Raw genomic sequence first — 21,585 nt, 5'->3', positions numbered from 1 at the left:
GCTCTTGAGCAAACGCGAGAGAAGCCTCGTTTAGCGGCGGTTGGCGGCAGGTCGGGGGGGAGCAGAGTGTTTCACGTGGCATTCTCACGAGTGGGTCCATGGCAAACACTTCATCCCTAACAGAGTAACACATGCACCCCCCCAATAATTCCGACCTGTTTCCTGTTCCCTGCTCGCCTTCAAAGTGAGGGCACATTCAGGAAAGCCTGCCCTCCTCCTTCACTTCCAACCGATACCGCGTGGACCCCGCTTATCTCCTCCCCAATCCCCCCAAAATAAAACCTCAACCAAAAATAACCCACCCGCAAACGCACCGTATTTCCAGTTTGGAGTTAAAGTCGGTGCTAATCCGGGTCAGTTCCTGCCCCTGGCTGGGAAGACAGGGAGGGAGGATGTCACGTATGGGGGGGAGGGGGGGGGGAGGGGGGAACGGGCAACGACACACAAAAGCAACCCCCCAAATAAACAAACAAACAAAAATCTCTCGCACGATCACGATAAAGTGAAATTCCTTTCCACACACCCACAAGTTTAGCTCTGTTCGCTGCCTGGGGGGTTTTAATCTTGCAAAGAGAAAGGGGGGCTCCCTGCGCAAAATTACGCCTTCTCCTCTCATTTGTTAGCTGATTCCATCAAAAAGTTCGCTATTTATAGGCTACACACACGAACCTGGAGTAATACAAACCCTCCCGTGTTGATCCCCTCGCAAAGTGGCCGGTCCTGAAGCATCTGATCGGGTTTGTGTGTGAGGGAGGGAGACCCCGGAGAGAGCTGCCCTCCTAAAGGAGAGAGAAGAGCTCAAACTGAGAGACTTATTAATTGCCCAGAGCTGCTCTGCCACCAGCCATGTGAGTACCCAGCGACGATCACCTTTTGCACAGATGGTCAGCGATCAGGCACAGACACTTTCTGTCCTTTTCTCCCTCCCCTTTCTGTTTGTTTTTTTTTTTTTTCTTCCTTCTAATTTCCCCTCCTGTGTCCCTCCCTCCCATATTTTCTTCTCTTATTTTTTTCCCTTTCTCTTTTTAATTTGGGATTTCACGGCTTATTCCTCCCGAAGAGAAGGAATGAAACGTAGGCGAGCGCGGGGGAGAAAATGTGCCGGAGAAGAGGAAGGAAGGAAGGAAGGAGTCGTGGAGGGAGAGGAGGAGGAGGGTTTGTTAAGCGATCGTCTTGTCCCCTGAGTCCTAGCCGGCTGGGAATTAGTAGCAGAGAGATAACGGAGGTTGCATCCCTCCCTCTGCCTCCGCTTTTCTCTTCCTGGAGCGCTCAGCCCCTCTGACGGTTATTACCCCGGTATCAGCGCGGGTAACGAGCTGTGTTCGTCAATTCCCATTTGGGGGAATTATCAGGGAAATAAAACATAAAAATAAATACGAACAGGGAGACAGAGCGTGGGGTGAAGCGGCTTGATCGCTCCGCGCCCAGAAGTCACCGGCCCAGACGAGCACCCCGCTCCTTCGGGCCATGCGGGAGGCTCTGGGGAGCGAGGGGCCCCCGCGGACCCTTCCCCGGTGGGGAGGTGCGAGCCCTCGGCGGGGCTCGGTGCAGGAACTGGAGCCCCACGCAGCAGCCATAGCACGTGGGTTTAAGAAACTGCACAGATTTGGTTCGAGAAGGTGGGGGGGAAGATGGGATCTGTGATGGGAAGGAAAGGTGGCTGTCGGACAGGTAGGTGTGCTGGTTTGTGGAGGAATGAAGGGCTGGGAGACTCTTCCCGTGGAAAGGAGGGGTGTGGGCAGAGAAGGCTACTTGTTTCCAGCATGGAGATGCGCTTTTCTAAACCAAACACTTTGAGCTCCAATCACACACTCTTAGGTTAGCGTAGCGTTAAATTAACAGGGTCGGGGTTATCGAGGGCATTATAACGTGTGCCCGGGATGTAACCTCTGCTCGTTTATACACAAAGAAGAGGGAGAGACGGAGTTACACCTGGAAAGCCAAAGAGCACCGTGAGTATCGGTATTTGTTCCTCTCCCTCTACACGCCTGTGAACAAAGTTCAAAGGCAGCCGGTGCGGGTCCGCCGCAGCCCTTTGCGACCTTCAAAGGCTCCAGCGCAGCTGAGACTGGCGCTGGGAACCTCCGGCATAGCCCCTCGGAGAGAAGAACTTGAGGTGTCTTGGTCATAACTTTGCTGCTTTACGTAGGGAAGGTAAAAAATGAAGGGAAAAAGAAAAAAAAAAAGCAGTGACTTAGATCCAGCGGTATTTATAGGTGGCGGCAGCGCCTCCTTTTCAATAGGCAGCCGTGGAAAAGAAGCGTCAGAAAACTGGCTGCTTTATTGATCCAAGGTGCTTGGACGTTCACAGCCGTGTGAGCCAGGCTGAACCTGCAAAGGCAAAGCTCCTCTCTGGTTAGGCAGCGGGAAGAAGAGCAGGATCCGTACTTTGCTGTCCACTAGCTTGGGCACTGTTCAGTTCCCGAGCACAGGTATAGGAAAGTGTGCGATGGGAGACTTTCCCCTTGTCTTACAGGCAACGCACACAATACAGGGCACTCGCAGGGCTGAAAGTGGGCCAGGGCTGCGCGATAGGGATCAGATCAGACAAAGCAAAGGAAAGAAATCCAGTTAAAAATACATTAGTTGAAATCAGAGGACGAGCTTGAATGTTGTTTGTTGTTTTTTTTTGTAGGGTTGGGGTTTTTTTTTAATTATTATTATTATTATTTTTCTTTTAAACAAAGGTGCACGTTAGAACAAGCTGGAAGCACTTTGTGCCTGACTGTATCCCCCACGCCCATTGGAAATAAAGCAAGAAGCTTACTCTTTCTTTGCATCTTTAAAACCTTGTTTTAATTAGAATTGCTAAAGTAGGACACCCCGGTGGAGGATGTTTTCAAGTATCCACCTACGTCTCTGCTGTAAGCAGAATTGCTTTCTGCTAAATTGCTTGAAAAGCAAAATTCCGCCCCACCCCCAGCTTGTTTTGGCACCTACTCTCCCTTTCCCCCCCGAAATTGCAATCACTTATGAAAGGTTACTCCATTAGGAGGAAAAGAGAAACCCCAAACAGCCAGCTGTAATGAGATGAGTGGACTCCGAGAGCCTCAGCTTTGCTCTGTGCAGCAGGAGAGGGTTTGGGCAGAGCGTCCCTCAGAACTAATGCTTTTTTTTTCCTCTATTTGAAGTCCCAAATTGGGCGTATGCTTGACCTTCTTTAATGTATGTGATTAAATCATAACAAAAACAGACTTCTCAGCCTCTCAGATTTCCTCACATACGCGAAACCATTTTACACGGAGGCAAGTAATTGAGTTTAGTTAACTCAGGGCACAGGCTGGGCTGAAGTTTGACTCGGGCTCCCAGCGCAGCTTCCAAGCAAACGCGTGTTTTAGCTGCACCTCACGCTTCTCCTTTGCCAGCCACAGGATTTCAGCCTGGTTTTCTCATTCCCCACCTCTGTTTGACCTCGCTGCTGAGAGATGCTCGGGGCAGAGGCTTGCTGGACAGGGGGCTCTTCCCCGTCTCACTGGGTTCGGTAAGACCAGGGCTGGACCCGGACCGGCTCCTGGCCCGGTTCCGCGGGCACCCCTTCCATCCCTGCAGCATGCTCGCTACTCGCTTCCACTCCCGATCAAGGAGTAGATTAATTTCGCCTTCAGAAAAGTGAGGTTCTGTTAGCCCACTTCTAGCTTAAATTAAAGAGGAAGGGTAAAAAACCCTACAAACCCAACCCCTCTAAAAGTTTCTAGGGTAAAGCTCTGATTTCCTTTAGTTCTTACTCCAGTGAGGAACCCTGTCAATTAAGAAGAAGGATGATAACTCCTCGTCCTTCTTCAAAAGGTGATTGCAGGACGGCACTCGGTGCACGCGGTCCCTCGGTAACTGGATGACACGATCGCTACTCTGCCCGCTCGCAGCCGTTGCTTGCTTATCCCTGCCCCGCGGTTGAAGTCGGGCAGCATTGAGAGACCCCCAGGACCTCCCGCACTGCTACCCATCCTGCCCAAGCACACACACAAGTCCCCCCTCGCTCCCTGCCCTCAGCCGGGGTTTGCCCCTGGCTGGGCTCTCAGCATCTGCAGCCAGCATGGGACGAGCACAGCGAAAAAGGAGTTAATTGCACACCCCCCCCGCCCAGGAGGGAGGGCAGGGGCCTCATAGCAACAGGTAACGAGGGCACCTGCAGCTTTTCAGGGGTATTTAACTGCTAAGAGAGGGAGCAGGAGGTTTGCGAAAGGGTCTTTTTCGGTAAGAGGGGATCTGGGGGCGGGGAGAGGATCACCCATAAAAGGGTGTTTAGTGATAGTTGAACAAAAGTTTAACATTGAAGGGAATGCGACGTTTGTAGCTTCCTTGGGTTGGTCTCTTGTTTTCTCGTGGTTCCCGAAAGCCGCTTCGGCTCCGCGGGGTTGGGACCGGACGCGGGTTTCCCGACCCCCTGCGGGGACCCACCGAGGATGCTTCGTGCCCCATGCGGAGGGAAAAGTACCGGTTGCAGGGAAGGGGAGCGGTGCGGAGCACCTCTCCCCGAGTGATTTCACAGCGGCGCAAGCGAGCACTTCGAGGTCGGGCACAAAGCAGATCCTGAGCAAGCCCTCGCATCTGGTGTGTGTGCGTTGGAGGAAGGCTCCTACCCTGGGCAGGGGGCCCTGGGCTGACCCGAGCAGGGGGAGCTCCCCCTTTCCTCCTCTCCTACCAGCTCCCCGGCTCTTTGTTCTTTGCCCTTTTGTTCTCCCTCTCCTCGGCGTGTGCCCGAGGTTTCCAGGGCTTGGAGATGAGGAGGAAAGTTGCTGAAAGCTGAGGAATTGCGATAAGTGAATGCCGGAGCAGGGAAAAGAGGCGGGGGAAGGGGGGAGGCTTTCCTGGGGCTACAAGCCCTTCACCACATTCTGTCGCTTTGTCCGGCCCGCTCAAGGGACCAGTGCGCCACTTTGGCTGGAGCAGAGAGGGTTGGGAGGCTCCCGTGGCCACAGCACACTGCTCGGGGACCGTTCACCCCTCTTCTCCATTGGAAAGCGTTCTGGTGGGCAACTGTCTCTTCTGTCCTTTCTGACAGAGAGAAAAATAACAATGGGTGAATATACTGCTGTGAGGTGAGGCAGCAGGTCATGGAGACGAACTGTTTCTGGATGTTAGATTTTATGGCACATGTATTGGCTTGAGTTGCACAAACTCCGAACGGATTTGGTTTCATAGCTTGATTTGTGGTGTTTTTGCCTGCTTGCTAGACAGGGCTATGGTAAATTGCCGTCAGGAGTCAAAAAGTTGACGCTTTCAAAGCAAATGGAATATAGTTGTAGAGCAGTGCTGCAGCTTAAAAGGCAGCTTTAGTGTGGTTAGTGGGAGAGCATGGTATGGTTTGGTAGTGACAATAACACTGAAACTTCCTTGGAAAACTTCTTTATTCAGTCCAATACGGTGTATTCTTACCTTGTCTTAATAATCGTTATTAAATGCTAGAGAACTACAAACTTGCTTTACCTTGCACTAAGAAATCACCAGTAATTGCAAATACCAGTTATCACAGGATTCTTCCCTCTCCCCCTCATGTTTGAAAGTAGGAAAATACTTTATTTGGGTGGGTTCGGTATAAGGAAAGCTGATAAAAAAGGAAATTTTAATATGGTGTATTGGAGTAGGTCACGACAGGTTCCAGGCAGAGCCAGATCCAAGGCCTGAAGTCCAGCAGACATCCCTAACAGCTCCATTATGCTCCCACCTTTACAACTGAGGGCATAATGGATGAACGTAGCATTCTGGAATTAGCTGAAAAGCTGCTTGAATGTAATTCTGATATTCCTTGTAATTGAGAGAATGACCATAAATATTTACTATTTTATGGATGTAGAGCTCCTATATTTTATAAATATTATATTCAGGGAACTTTTGTATAAGATAAAAAGGCTGAAACTGCTTCTTATGCTGAGCTAGTTTTCCAGAATTTGGACGCATTTTTCTGATATAAAACAAAACACACAAAGTTGAGAAATGAGGTGCGGTAAGATTGGATTTGACTAAATACATGTCTCAGGCCAGCATTGTGCCTATGCTCGCAGGAATCATACCATCCTTCTGGCAGATGTTAAACCCCAGGATCAATTTTTCCAATGAAATGGGGTTTGATTTGATGAGACATGGGGCCTGTTATTCTGGCTTTGTTTTTCCCTGGTGTTGAGGGTATGCAGTCCCAGTGAGAAGTCTGGGAACCTTGCGACTGGCAAATCCAGCTTTAGGCATTTCAAGCTGGAAACTCGAATACAGAAGCTGTCCTTGAAAACTTTGACCTTTATTATTTAGGACCGTGGTTCACAGTTTAACACAGTGATTGGTCATTAGCAAAGTAGAGAAAGATACAGGCACTGTATTGGGTGCTTTGGTGATGGTTTGATTTTTCTAGCTGAATGTCTCTCAACACACAAGTCTTAAATGCAGAGGCCACACGCATTACTTACTATTCTGTTTATATCTCAATCCTCAAACATATTGCTGCAATATCCAGGTAAATATGTTCAGTGCCACTTACAACAAGGAATCTGCCTTAAGCAATACTATAATCAGTAATGGTTAACGTTGCAGAGAACAAGAGTTTTTGAAAATGACTTACCACCACATGAGTTAACAAAGGTACAGCTGTAACTGTGTTTAGAACTAAATAAATGTAGACATCAGAGAAGGAGAATATAAATTTAATTGGGAAAATGGACCTTATAGAATGTTGTGTATGATCGATAACAGTTGTTTCCATCTTGATAATGATGTTTAGAGATGTTAGTGGGTACTTATTTGAACAGAGGGCTTCTGCAGCATGAGAAAAGTGCATTTCTGACTCCAAAGCGCTCAGTGAAGGAAGGCTGGTTGCATTCATTCACATGTTAATTACTTCTGGTTTTGCTCATGCTTTTTACTGACATATGTAGTTTCTTTTCAATAGATGAGGAATCTATACGTACCTTAAAAAAAAATCAAATAGACAACCCCCTATTACTTCCCTTGGAAACTCTGACATTGAGTATGAGTTACTAAATATTGCACCGGATTTCAGAGGGCAAACCTAACCACATAAAGGTGGTTTGGGGTTTTGTTGTCTTGGTTTTTGGAGCAGGGGACAAAGCTGTAGTAGTTTGCTAAAATACTGGGCTGTTTAAACTGTCAGGGAAGACCCTTTAACCTCTAAATTTTTATCACCTTTGTCTATTGATAAATACTTACAGCAAATGGTGGGGGGGAAATATACTGCTTTCATTTTTAATTCCCTCACACTTATTACATCCAAGCAGCTCCAAACTGCATTGGTGAAGAGGAATATGGCATAAAATCAGAATAGGGAGGAAATTAAAAATGAACACCTTCTGCTTTATGATAGAAACCTCTAGGCATAGGTGTGAATGAATACTGATTCATTTATATAGTTCTGAAATGGAAAAGCCTTACATTTACAGCAAAGGTAAGCAGCACATTGTTCTGTATTTAGCAGCTGTTGGTGTGCTAACTTCAGGAAAACAGGGAGCAGCAATCCTCTTGACATCCCTGAAGAGAATCAGATATTTGCTCTCTTTTTCTGTCTGGAAATAACTATGGGAGTTATTTTGAGAGTAGAGGGTTAACAACTTTAATATTTCACCACCACCACCAAATGCCCATGCTTTATTCTATCAGTATAGACTGAAGCCTTTAATACAAATCTCCATCTTTCAAACGTGTTTACTATGTGTGTAAAATTACCACTTGCCACAGTAAAAAGTGGTACATGTTGGCTAAGATGCGGTTGCAGAATAAATAGCAATTTAGATTATTATTTCTTTTATGTCGGATATGGAGAGACCTGGTGCTCATTTCATCATGCAGGCATAGGAATGTGCTTAGGATGTCAACTGAATATAGTACATGCATTTGCAACAAAACCTGGTGATAATGACATGTTTTCACCTAAGTATTTAATCTATTTACTCTTAATAGAGCAATAGTAACAAACTTAGAAACTACTTCCCCATATTTATATTCTTCCACAACAGACTTCTTACTCCAAGCACAAAAAGAAGCATTCCTCTGTATTTTTTTAGTGACTCATGACCCTAAAGTATAGTACTGGCATAATACATGCAATCTCCCTCCCTCAAAATACTTGCAGGACTAGTATGTTATTGCCTATGCATGGCTTTTTGAACATACATCATTACTGCTTAAGTGATGCTGGCTATAAGCACGGAAAGAGAAAAAATGAAAGATCAGTGTAAATATATTCTAAGCAACCGATTAAGATAAAGGATCTGCTCTGTTTCCACTGCAGTTAACACCAAAACTCGTGATTCTTAATAGCTTCCTCTTACTGTTTGGATTGTGGAAATGCTCAGAAATCACAGCCAGCATTTTGGTTTTGTTTGTGCAGCAACACACAGAAGTAACAGTCTTCTTTGTTGAAAGCTGTGGGCTTGGGCCTTATTTTTTTCATAGAATTCTACTTAGTATTCTTACATTATTATGTAGTAGGAGGTTTGCAACCCCTCTGAAATGAGTTATCCATGAGTGACATATTTGGTATTTTATATTTACTTATTTCAAATCTTAACCCAAAATCAGGGTAAGAATTATTTGTTTTTAAAACTCCTCTTTTTTTCACTTAAAGACAAATCCTTACATTGGTGCCAGTCTAGGGAAGCTGCCACTGAACTGTTGCTAAGTTTAACATCCATCAGTGAAGACGATTAAAATGGATAACGAACTTACACATTTTCTTCCAGTTAGGAAAACATTCAAGTAGAACTGAACTAGGCAATTCCATGAATATGCCTATCAGTCAACACTTTCTGAACAAATATGTATTTAACATCTTTTTCTTACCTTATCCTTTCATATTTTTATACTCAAATTTATAATTAAAAATATAGATCTTTAAACAAGGAACAAAAACAGTGTAGATTTCTGAATTATATATTACAAAATCTTTTTTCTTGGATTGTCTCTGGATGATTTTCTTCCCTCCTCCTTCCCTATTCATCTTGTCCAGTTGAAAAACATTGGAAGTAGTATATATTTTACAGTAGGATACAGAATACTGACTCCTCCATGTTCAAAGGATACTCAAAGATCTTCATATAATGGCTCTGCATCACTAGAAAATGTTAAATATATTTTGGCTGATTGAATCATTTATATATGTCAAAAAATACAGTAATCCAGTGATGGTTTCCAGCGACACGTGGAAATCAAGTGATTTTGCAGCTGCACATGTACTGCTACTGAATCAGGTACTTTAGGGGTAGGTGGTGTGGTGTTTTCAGGGAAAGTACAAATAAATCAAGCTTACACTTCTAAACTGGGTGATACCAATTTCTGTATACTCGGCAGATAATTTTGTGCTCTTTCTAATCTGTAATAACACTAATTCAATGGCACAAGTAAGAGAGAGAGATGTATATGTGTGCCATAGATACTTACATACGTGTGTGTATATATACCGCATCACAGTCAGGGAAAAATATACTCAAGGAGACAAACTTGCTTTAAAGGAAGTGCCACATAAAAGAACAAGTTTATGGTTTGGAAGTTGTGTGTCTTGGTAGAATGAAGAAATTATTTAAACTGACATAACACCTTCCTTACTCTATGTAAGGAAGGATCACTAGTAGTAAGTGAGAGTGACTATAGGGACTGGATTATTTCTCAGTTCCTTTACCCATTACCTAGCAAATACATTTTTATCAATATGCCAAAATAAAAATGCTTTAGGAGGAAAAGTATACAACAGACTCAATCTTTTGAGGTTGGGGGTTTGGTTGTTGAGTGCTTCTTACTACAGAACAAACAAAACATGGGGGAAATAACTGAAGAATTGCAGTGGGACTGGCATAGGTCTTTCCTCAACTGGAAGAAGATGCAGACAAAATCACTTGTCATTGGCATGCTAATATCTTTAGAATCACATTGAAGTTCACCTGACCTGTAAGTTTGGCATTGCAGCCACCGAAATCCTAAGATTCATGTTCCACAATCTGAAACGTCTGCAACCATATCTAAGTTTTATTTTTATATTAGAGCTTTATTTTTTTTGGGGGGGGGGGGGGTGGGTAAAACAGATGTGATAAACCTGTGATTGATTACAATACCTGACATTTAATGAATGGACTTGATTTATTAATCCAAGGGATATCAAGGGCATAACCCATACTTTCTTATAAGAAAACTGGGGCACAGAGAGAGAAATGACTCTCAGAAGCCCAAGTTCCCAATGATATGCTGGTGATGGATTTAGGACTACACAGCAGGTTGCATACATGTGCTACATACATGTTGTAGCCTCATAGAGCATATGCATTTTATGATGCCTTGACAAACTACTAAAACCTTGTTTCAACTTTTTTCTTAAGAGCTTTGTGATACTCTTTCTTCAGTGTCAACTCTTTGTTCATTAAATGTCTATGAAGCTTGTACCTTATGGTCACCTGCATGAGGACTCGAAGACCTGTTTGTTTTTCCAGTATTCAAGTAACTTCCTGAATGTTAACTCCTGCATTCCTATGTATAACAGCAGAATTACCTGAAATCACTGGAATTGCTCTTGCATAGCAATTTGTTGTGCTGAACCCATAGGGAGGAAAACCAGCATCCCATATTGTACAACCTCTGCAGCTGCACAAAGCCAAGAGAGAAAGCTGGGGCACAGTGGAAAATAGTGAGAATGACCATTTTCATTTGGCTTGTGCCTAAAGAACTGTCCCAGGAAGCAGTGTGTACTGCTAGAATAGAAGAAACTTGTTTCTGGATGTTAACTTTAGGTAGCCCTGGTAGCTTAGTAATGTGATACTCTGTCTGCACAGACAGGGATGTAGAGCAACAGTCTCCTAATAACCGGAAATTAATACACTAGTGGTTAATAAACCATGGTTTCTCTTCTGTAGTCTTAACTGGACACACATGTCACAGGGGCTCAGAGCAGGGGTTGGGTGAAGCTTGAGAGACACAGGGGGGACCACTGAAGTTCCTGGGATGGCTCCAAAAGGATGTGGATGTGGAATTTGTGAGCTAGTGGCTCTAATCCTCATCAGAAATAGTAGCAAAACATTATGGTGAAGTCTTCTAATTAGAGAAATTACTCTATTGCAATGAGCTGTACCATAGTAATCAACGGTATAGTGTAAAAAACTGTGCTAAGTAAAATTAGCCTTGTTGAAATAAGAATAATGGACCCAACTAAACTTTAGGTAGCTTATATAAAGAACCGTATTAGTTGGTTAGGAAAAAAAAATGGTTTATGAGTAAAAAATGTCAGGGAGACTGATGATCTTCAGGTCCTTTCCAACCTGAACTATTCTATGATTCTGTATTAATTCTCCTGTAACTAAGATGAGAACCGGCTTCAGTGTAAGGTCGTTGCTGGACACATCCTTGAAGTTACGTTTTACATACGCTGTGTAGCGTCTGCGTCCACCAGGACGCTAACATACTCAACATCAGGTGGAAAGCTTTCAGCTAAATAAGAGGCATGCTTAGTCTTCTCCTGGAAGGAAGCAAAGGGGGTTGCAGAGGTGTTTGCAAGGGAATCAGCTCCCCATCCTTAGCTCTCCTCGATGCCTTCCCCTGTAGAAGCCCACTGGGAGGATGCGCTCCAACTTGGCAGCCTGAAGAGTAAAACCTGGCTGGACACCAGCTCCCTCCTCCACTGCCGGATTCTCTGTGCAAGAAGGTAATGCCAGGTGGCCATGGCTGTCCTCTTTTCTTGTCTCTTTTGGGGTCAGAGCTGCCATCTGACCAGAGGGGTAACACGGGGAAGGCTGATCCCTTTCATGACCTATTCAGGGTTATGATTGCCTAGCCCAAAATTGAAAAGAGTACTCTGCAGTGGGTCTCCTTGTTTTGCTGAAAATTGCTGAAACTCTGCCATCCGCTACAGAGCAAATTAAGACTGGTGATATTTTGAAGCATTTTTTATTTTCTATTTCATTATCTACAGGTAGATATATACAGATCTGGGGACAATCCTTTATATTCCTTCCTGAATCTTCTAAGAAGACAAAAACAAGACCAAAAATTATCCCTCTTTCACTAAACTTCTTAAACTCTCAAACCCCACAAAAAATTCAAATCATATTAGATGACATATTCTTATAGAGATTTAGATAAATTGGTATATATTGTCTTAGATATGACAAGGTTTTAAGCTTTATAAACTTGATGTCTGTAAGCTTTAAAAAAACTACTTCAAGAATGTAATGGAAATAGCATAGCTAAAAAGGAAATAAACACTTGCCTCTTTGGCAGAATTATCGCTACCCTATGCGAAGCAAAGGCCTCTGTGGCTGGCTGCCTTTGCTGCAATTACTGGTGTTCTTTCTTCCCAGGATATCCTGTTGTTTGTCACCCTCATAGCATAGCATTCAGCTCCTGGTAGCAGTAGGCCCCACTAATTCCTGCACTGCCTGGAGATTATCTTCTGCCATTAAAATTCAGTTGCCTTCAAATTTAGACATTCACCCATGGACAAACACCCATCATGTAACTTGTCCCCCTCTCCCTGGGGGTGGCAGATTAGTACATAAAGAGATGGAAAGGTTGTAGCTCTAATAGTGGCTGGAAAGATGGAGGCAAGAAAATGAGCTGCCCTGAAGTTAAGGAGTAATCCACGTGGCTCCAACACTGAAATATATAATAATGTGGTTGTAGGATTTGATTGCCAAAGATTTTGCATTCGTTCTGCCTCGGTCTTGGCTGTATAAATATTTAGAACTTTTTACTTTATTGCTTTGCTGTATAATACAACTGAAACCATAGAATCATAGAATGACTTGGGTTGGAAAGGACCTTAAGATTGAGTTCCAATCCCCTGGCATGAGCAGGGATGCCTCACACTAGACCATGTCACCCAAGCCTCTGTTCAACCTGGCCTTGAACACTGCCAGGGATGGAGCATTCACAGCTACTCTGGGCAACCCATTCCAGAGCCTCACCACCCTCGCAGTAAAGAACTTCCTCCTTATATCTGATCTAAACTTCCTCTCTTTAACTTTGAACCCATCACCCCTTGTCCTATTACTACAGTCCCTGATGAAAAGTCCCTCTTTCAGCATCCTTGTAGCCCCCCTTCAGATAATGAAAGCTGCTGTGAGGTCTCCATGCGGCTTCTCTTCTCCAGGCTGAACAGCCCAACAAATATCATAGAAAAATGCAATTTTTTAATTAGAAATTGAACACCAAATCCCCAGCCAGTATGAATTGGTAGGAGTCCACTGATTCATGAAAGTTATGTCAGCTTTCACTGGCTGCATAGCTGGTTTCTAGTCTGTGGCTCTAACCAGTTAATTACTGAAGAAGATTTCACTATACCATGACACGCATATACAGTAATGGAAATCAGTGTTCCGACTGGTGTTAAGCAGTTAAATGTAAGTAAAAGCATTCTTCTATAGAATAATCTTTTCACGCTTCTCATCATTTTTCATCATGAACAACTGGGTTAAAACTGGTGTCCTCTCCTTCCCATTGGCCTCCTGACCACCTGCTGGAGGCCTTTAGCTGTAAGAGGAAGGATGGGCTCAGTATCAGCACATTTCATTTAGGTCTCTAGAAATGAGAACCTCTAACACACCAAATGACCAGGGAGTGTTTCTAGCAGGCATCCCAGGGCTGTGAATGCAGCCTGGGACCCTGTGGTCCAGCAGGCTTTGTCACCCTGACTGATGCTAAGGAAGTCCTCCTTAAGAGCTTCTGTACACCATTTTCTGCTTGTATCTACCACATCTTTGCAAGTACAGCTCTTTGCTTGTGCCTGGGGATGTTCCTAGGCTTTTGAAAAGTCAGAAGACTCACGAAACTTCTAAAGCTGGGTAATGTCAATGTGCTTCAAGCAGTGTCTAGATGGAGTTGAGGTAGTTGAGGTCCTTCAGCCCAAAATTGTTTAAGGTCCAATATTAATCTATTAATCTTTTGACTTAACATGCCAGGTGAAGTTCTGAAACCTCAGGGAAGGCTTAATTCACACAAACAACGCTGGGGTTCCCTAATGGAGTGTCACAGGTGCTTCCTTCTCAACTCAACAGTATCAGTTCCTCTGTCTTTATATAAAACATAGCAGCTAAAGAATTCAAGTTCATGGATGAAGGGTTTCATGTTTCCTCCTTTTCCAGTCTATAAACTATTCTATGCATAGGCTTCTTCTGCTCTTCCTTTTGAAGCTCTACCATCAGCATTTAAGGTTATCCAGGCCACAGAAAAGAAGCAGCAGAGGAGCATGACTGTAGCCTCCTGTGAGGACACTGAGTTATGTGGGATAATCCTGGATCCCTGGCTTTCAGGACTCCTTTGGCATTTATACATTAAGAATGAAATACCTTAATGGGCTTTTGAGATTCATGAGCTATGACCTGAATCATAGACAGAGCCTATCTGCCATTAAACATAATACCTCCTTGGCAGCCGTTCCTCTTCTGAAACCCCTGGCTTTGAGACCTGTTTTGGAAAGGCAAGAGTCATGCTGAAAATCTTGTAGTCAGTACCCATCTGAATCAGGCCTATCATGCTGTTTTGTACCTGTACTTTCCTCAGTAAGTCATATGTACTTTGCACGTACATTACTTAAGTGCAGACTGCTGGTTATTGTAATATTTGTGTAGCGTGTGAAAGGGGAAAGGGCTTAAATTCTGTTTGTATTTTAAACAACTGTCTTGGCAGATACACAGTCCAGAGTGTTTATATTTTTCATGGAACACAATGTTTGTGACTGATGTTAAACCAAGAGGAGCAGGTATCAGATATGGTCGAGTAGGTTCTAGAGTTGGTCTGGACTGGGTCAGCCTTGCACTGCAGATGGCTGTCAAGGACATCTGGAAAGGTGCCACTCAGCACTGTACAGTTTGCTAAGTATATGCAGTATTACTCCTTAATGATGGCAGTTTGGCAACTTTTGTCTGTGTGAAGCAAGCCAAATTCTGATCCCTTTACTTTGAGTTGGTTCAAATTCCTCTGACGCTAGGGTCGCTACTTTGTAGGAGCCAGACTGCAGAAGCTAAAAGGTGAGGTTGCTTATTCTGAGCTGACTTGGATCTCCTATTAGGTGAGGGCCCCATGCCGAATCCTGATCTCTGATAAATGAACTTTTTAATGTTGCATTACCACTAGCGCACAAGCCAAATATCCACACAGATATTCACATTCCAACAGCCAAATACAAGCTCTTTTTATTTTTGCCTTCTGATTTATGAGTATGTTATGTTTTGCAGACATGAGTAACTCATGTGGGATATCTTTCCCCCAGAGTAAACCCAATGTAAATTCACATGACTCAGGAATTTGTTTCAATGCTCATGTATAAACTCTCATTTGAAATGATTATGCTTGAAGATCAAAAGAAAAGTACAATAACTTGTATTAATGTTTAATGTGTAATTCACATTGTTAGAACAAAAAACAAAACTGTTGGTTGTTATGACAAATATTAACCATTGGCGCTACTAACCAATTCCCATAGAGGATCCTTAATTTCATTGCATTGGCTGTGCGCTGAGATTTCCTCTTGCCCATGCCATCATCTCAGAAACTTAAAGACACTTTCCTCGCTGGATGAGAAATTCCCCTGTAATCATAGAATCATAGAATAGTTAGGGTTGGAAAGGACCTTAAGATCATCAAGTTCCAACCCTCTTGCCAAGGCAGGGACATCGCACACTAAACCATGTCACCCAAGACTCCATTCAACTTGGCCTTGAACACTGCCAGGGATGGAGCATTCACGACTTCCTTGGGCAACCCATTCCAGAGCCTCACCACCCTCACAGTAAAGAACTGCTTCTTTATATCTAACCTAATGACAGGAGTAATGACAAAAGTGGGAGAGACCTGGGATAACCCACCACTGCAGGTGGCTCAGAGACGTTTCAGTGGAAGCAGTGTGAAATTATCTAATCCAGTCTCTTACACAAGTAGGATTTCAGATCAGGCATGCTCCTGATGCCTTTGATCTTAGTCTAATTTGAGCCTTAATAGCAAAACTAGACCCATGCTCAAAGCCACCCAGCACAAGAGAATCCAAGAACTTGATTATTTTATGTTTATCCGTGTTTTACCTTCTTTAGTCAACACTCACTTTCTTACCAGGAAGCTTCTCATTAAATAAGCAGGTTTGGTGTGAGGGAGGCATATGTGAAATCCACTCTCTATATCCTCAACCAAGACCAACACAGGACAGCAAAGCCATGCTTGTAATCACAAACTGAGCTTAGGAAGGAGAATACAATGTGTGGCATCATTGCCTGTTACACAGAGTAGTGGGATTACTTCACCTGCGTAAGGGAAGAGCCCTTGGTACCCTTTGCCACCCCACATTGAAGCCTTTCACACAAAGTAGGAGTTGGGATTTTCATCTTCATAGCTTTTACTGCCTTTTCCCTTGTCAATGTTTAAAGGGTCAGCAATTTGTGCCATCTAGTTTTTATATTCATGTTTCTTTCAAAAACTTGGCTGTTTTACTAGCTGAGCTTACATTATTTCTTTGTCTAGTTCTCCCCCCCCCCCCAAAAAAAAAAAACCCGAAAACAAACCCCACCCAACAGCCAACCTTAAGTTTAAAGTTTTAGAGTCTCGATTCATGTCAGGGAGTCCCCCCTCTTCTACGGCACAGAATGAGACCAAATGACATTTGATGAACTTTCTGCTTGGCATAAAGTCACAAAAAACTCTGTATGTTCTCAGTATCATTTTGGTAACTTTCCTGTATGCCAGCAGTGCTACAATACACCTCATTCAGAGCATGTGCCTCAGTTTCAGATAGATTCTTCCCCATTTTAGATCTCCATATGCAAACTATACATTAGCTTTCTATTCTTAAGGGCCTGTAGATCCACAAGCCCTTCTGAGCAAATCTGAGAGGTTTCTCATTCAGGAACTAATATTCTTGAATTAGAATGGGTGCTATTGCTTTGAATGGCATGCAGTCAAAGTACAAATGGATCATGGGTGTTTATAAAAGGACAGAGCAGGGCTTTAGGTTTGTTTTGCTTTTGTTTGCAACAGTCAACTCAAAATATTTACCACTGAGAAACTGGTGTTTTCTCCAGCAATGAATCTATTGTCAACTTCAAGGCAGTTGAGAAGGTACTGATTGTTTACTTTAGTGGAGGGCACATGGCATTGCTATCCTGGAATTGAGCATAAATACATAGCTGTTGTAGGATTTTTTGCTAAAAACATGTAATGAATTAAATATCCTTCACAAGGAAAGAAGTAGGTAAGACTCCAGCCTAAATTAACCTCATGTTATACAGAAAGACTAAATTCTGTTGTTTGCACCTGTGGGACTTTGGACTTGTCTATGCACCAAATCATTCCAAAACACCTATTAGGTATACTGCAGTAATGACTAAACTCATGTGTAGACAAATCTTGTACCAGCAGAAGAATTCCCTTTCTTGAATTATCTTAATCCATTTTGAAAGTGGATTAAGTGAAACCAGGAAAGAGCTCGGTCATTCCAGAATGAACAAGCTATCTGAGCACATTCTGCTTTACATGCACATCCAACCTTATTCCTGAATAATCTTCCTGTGCAGAGAGGCTCTTAGGATATATCTACATAGCAAATGAATGTGTGATTATAGACATACCAACCTTTCCTTTACTCTCACTGGCATGAGTAACAACAGTAATGAAAGATGGCAGGAGAGACTTTAGTGCAGCCTTTTAACTGAAGCATATATGCAGCCCATTGTGAAGAGCCTCTGCTGAAATCCACCTCATCGCACCCTCGCTTCAGAGACAACTCATGTCCCTTAGACTAATACCAGGGTTGGGGATGCCTCTCTGCATCTCTGGGGTTTATGAGAACCAAAAATTGCATATGCGATAGGATGGCACAGCTGAGCTAAATGGAAACCAGGTGAATTTCAGAGGTTAATCATGTTGGAGGAGCACGGCTCACCCATTTTTAATATACACACATTTGACAACCACATAGTGTCAGCTGTGTGACTGCAGAAGCCAAATTAAATATGCTGTAGACAAGCACAACTCAGTTGATGTCACCAGGGCTGAATTTGGCTCCATGGGTGAGATCTTATTTGACTAATACTTGTTTTGTTGACTATCTGCTCATTTATTTTAATGAAATTTATGCATTTTAATGTTCTTTTAAGTGCATTCCAAAAATAGCAATTTGATTAACTAATTCACTTTTAAAAGTGTAACAATCACAACTAAAAATCTCCCTCTTAGCCAAGGTATGGAATAATTGCAAGTAGCATCTTGGGTAGCTACACCATACCCTTCATCCTTTCAAAGCAATTCCCCACATCAATCAGAAGAGCCTCACTTAAGAAACTAATGACGAAATACAGACAATGATCAAGCTGTACAAAATGCTTTTCAAGTCTACCAAAAATATGTATCAGTAATGTACTCTGTGCTCTGCTGAGACAGTATAGTTAAGACGGGTAAGAATTTTGCTTAAAAGCTGTTCAAACCAAGGCCAAAATAGAAACATTAAACAGACTCGTCTTTCTAGCCAAGCCAGAAAGCATCTTAAGTAGCTTGGGTTAAAAGAAAGAAAGAAAAAAAGTGCTTTCACTTTCAGGCTCATTAAAACGATGTTTGGACTGTACCATATTCAGAGAGGGACTTTCTTTCCCCCCCCAGCTGTGTTTCCAGCTGCAAGAGGCGATCTCATCATTTAAAACAAGGTGCCAGTGGGAGCAGAGTCCAGCAACAGAAAAGGTGCACACTAACTTCTCCCTGACTTTATTACCTAACAACTGGAATAGCAACACCTGATTAGTAGCAATATTAAGCAAAGGCAATTTTCCTTTTATTGTATTTAAATGAGGAAAATGAAAGCGCTAATGGTAATATTAAGGCTGAACAGAGGCAGTCGCAGAAGAATTAATTTCATTTCAGCCCTGCTACATGTATCCCTCCATGAACTAGTTACATGCGTATCCCCAACGTTGTAACTGGTTATTAAAGTAGGTGGTGCACAACTCAGCGAAAAAGAGGTAAACTTGACCTTGGGCGCTGCTGGGACGCTCTGTGGTCACCGTGCAGGGTGTCGTGGTGTTTCGGCAGTTTGGGCTATTAACAGTGTGTGTGTGCAGCAACTGATCTTTAGCTCAAGAAGCACTCAAACCGAAGCTACCATGGGTACTTTGTTTTTAAGTGAGGCCTACACGTGGAAATACTTCTGCACGCGGGTTAAACCCAACATGTAGAAGGTCCCCTGAATTTAACAGGGCCATTTGTGTAGACTTAGAGGATTTGTCTAAGAGTACAAGAAAATCGAGGTAAGAAATTGCAGGTGCCTTGCCAGCCCCTACCGCTGCTCACACCAACCCCGGTGCTAACTGCAGGCCAGCGCTCACCCGCTCTTTTAACGTAAAACCGCCCAGCTTTCGGAAATAGCTGCTCCGCAGCGGCGGAGGTAGGGGGAGATGGTTTAAGCACCCGCGAGTGAATCCCGCCAGGGTTTGCGCCAGTCCTTAGCAGCGACGCCATTGTGCTGCCGAGCGGCTGCTGCGCCCCGCGGGGGTACCCGAACTGAACCCGGGGTCTGTGCGGAGGGTGAGGTCCGTGTCCCGCACCACCCCCCACACTCCCTCCCCCCCAGCTTCCCCTGCAGAGGCTTGGAGGAGACTCGGGGGGGGGGGGGGGGGATGCTACAGTGCAGCGCCAGGCCTGCACGGCAGCATCCTCACTGCTCGCCTAGGAGCAGTTTACGCCGCCTCCTGCGTTTCGGGGGCCTTTTAATATATATATATATATATATATATATATATATATACACATTCGGGGATGCCCCCCCCTTCAATCAGTTTCCCCATCCCGCGGCTGCTCGGCAGCTGCTAGCTGCTCCTGCGTGCCTCCGAGTATCCCCACATCCCTTGGGCGAGGTGTCCTGTCGACCGCCCCACTGGGTTGCCCCCCCACTTCGGTAGCAGGTTGGGATTTTATTTGGGGGGAGGGTAAAGGGGGGTGGTTTCTCTTTTTGTTTGGTTTGGTTTGTTTTCCAGGCGAGACTTGGCGGTGACCGGCGAAGCTCGCCCGGCACTGAATGTCACCCTGAAGGTAAAATGAAAGACAAAAAGATGAACGCATGCCTGCGCCCCTCGGCCGCGCCGCTGCTTCCCCGCACCCCGCCACCATCGCGGGGCGGCAGCCCCCGCCGCGCCCCGGATTTCCTGTCTCGGCTTTTCATTATTTCCCTTAAAAAAAAAGGGGGGGGGGGGGGGAAGGGAAAATAACCCCAAAAAACACGCATGTAAAGGAAACGTGCACGTACCCAGTAACGAGCCCAGGAAAAACCCGGCCGCTTCCCCCTTCTCCTGCCAAGTTATCATTGAGAAAACAGACAGGCGGCGTGACGTCCCGGGTCAGGCCGAGTGCGGACCGGCGCTACCAAGGCGGCAGGGAGGCCCGGGGCCGCCGCCGAGGCCGCAGCCGCGGGGTCTGCGTTCGCTATCGCCAGCCCGGGGCCGCCTCTCCCTCGCTGGGGCCGCGCCCGCCGCCGCCGCCGCCCCCCGCGCCCCCCGCCCGCCCGCCGCGGCGCTGCGCGGCCTGCAGCCCGCCGGCGGCTCCCCCCTCGCCGGCGGAGGTCGCGGGAGCCCGGTTAAAGGAGGCGTGTGTAAAGATTTTGCAATGTCCCTGCATGGTGTTGTAGACTTTCCTAGCAAAGAAACCGGCTTCGGCTTCTTTAAAATCCCCGACGACTCACCTGACTAGCCTGCCTGCGGTTCTGAGCTGACCAGGTAAAGTGGGGCCTCCCCGTCCCCACCCCGCACCTCCGCGAGCTGACATTGCAGCGGGGGGCATGGTTCCGCACGGAGACGAGCCGCTCGCTCCAGAAGCGCTCCCCCCCCCCCCCCCCCATCCCCTTCCCTCCCCCCATTCCACCTTCAGACCTTGTCAATTGCACTTGCTCGGAGTCGGTCGTCCCCGTGTGTTTCCCCCCACCCCCCCCCATAAAAAGCCGCATGGCAGCACCGGCTGCCCGGGGCTCAGTGTTTCGCGTTTCTCCGATAATTATTTAAGACTGTCGGGCCGGGTAGAGGGTTAAAAGGGGGGAGGGAGAATGATTTTGTTTTCTGCTGACAGATCCTAGCCCGGAGGGTTTTGTCCTCCCCCCCCCAGCCCAGGGTCAGGAGCGCCTGGGAAGTGACGAGGCTTTGGCCAGCAAGAGTTTGGGGTCCCGGGGTGGCTTTAGCGGCTGCGAGCGGGTCAGGAGGACCGGACTCTCCAAGCTTGTGCCGGCGGCTGCTCATGCCCCCGCCCTTCATCCACTGGGGTGTCCTTTTGTGGGTGCCTCGAGGTGTCCGGGCGGGGATGGGGGGAAGAGGCCGTGGGGATGGGGGGGTCTAGGAAGAGGATGGGGTGTGAGTGAAGGAAGGGGGGGGCTGCTTGCCTCCGTCCCGTCCCCCTCCCCGCCGCTTTCTCCTTCCTGGAACACTTCTGCGAGCGACCCGTGGGAGCCGCGCAGGCCTGGCCGGAGCCCTGCACGTCGGGCGGGGGGTGGGAATTCTGCTGCCGGGCGTCCCTTCGCTTCCCGTCCCTTCTCTGCCCGCCCATCCGTGCCATGCGGGACGCGCTTTGCCCCGCTCCTGCCGTGGCGTCGGAAGTCGCGGCCGGGCCAGCTGGTGCGGAGGGGGCGAAGGAAAAGTAAGAGAACTCCTT

General features: G+C 45.6%; 2 protein-coding genes across 22 annotated transcripts in view; one reads left to right on the top strand and one right to left on the bottom strand.

Moving 5' to 3' along the window:
- The window catches only part of LOC134157283 (uncharacterized), a 59,921-nt gene extending 39,513 nt beyond the window's left edge, over positions 1–20,408 (bottom strand). For 2 of the 4 annotated variants that reach the window (XR_009962259.1, XR_009962260.1), the window contains exon 1: positions 670–784. Coding sequence is in view for 1 of the 4 variants with exons in the window: in XM_062606087.1 (XP_062462071.1) it covers positions 315–616 (302 nt within the window). In the remaining 3 variants the exon portion in view is untranslated. Of the gene's footprint in view, positions 1–314; positions 649–669; positions 19,978–20,197 lie in introns of those variants that run through there. The other 2 variants (XR_009962258.1, XM_062606087.1) reach the window with 2 other exon arrangements.
- The window catches only part of ESRRG (estrogen related receptor gamma), a 402,731-nt gene continuing 381,856 nt past the window's right edge, over positions 711–21,585 (top strand). For 5 of the 18 annotated variants that reach the window (XM_062606073.1, XM_062606071.1, XM_062606072.1 and 2 more), the window contains exon 1: positions 20,502–20,663. Coding sequence is in view for 4 of the 18 variants with exons in the window: in XM_062606064.1 (XP_062462048.1) it covers positions 21,488–21,570 (83 nt within the window). In the remaining 14 variants the exon portion in view is untranslated. Of the gene's footprint in view, positions 849–1,799; positions 1,953–4,142; positions 4,195–19,961; positions 19,984–20,501; positions 20,664–21,436; positions 21,571–21,585 lie in introns of those variants that run through there. The other 13 variants (XM_062606069.1, XM_062606067.1, XM_062606066.1 and 10 more) reach the window with 10 other exon arrangements.

The sequence above is a fragment of the Pezoporus occidentalis genome, unplaced genomic scaffold, assembly GCF_034315485.1.
Source record: "Pezoporus occidentalis ecotype Australia unplaced genomic scaffold, CSIRO_AGI_Poc_V1 ctg93, whole genome shotgun sequence".
Taxonomy (NCBI): Eukaryota; Metazoa; Chordata; class Aves; order Psittaciformes; family Psittacidae; genus Pezoporus; species Pezoporus occidentalis.
Note: the sequence above shows the minus strand (reverse complement) of the source record. Positions and strands in the feature narration are given on the sequence as shown.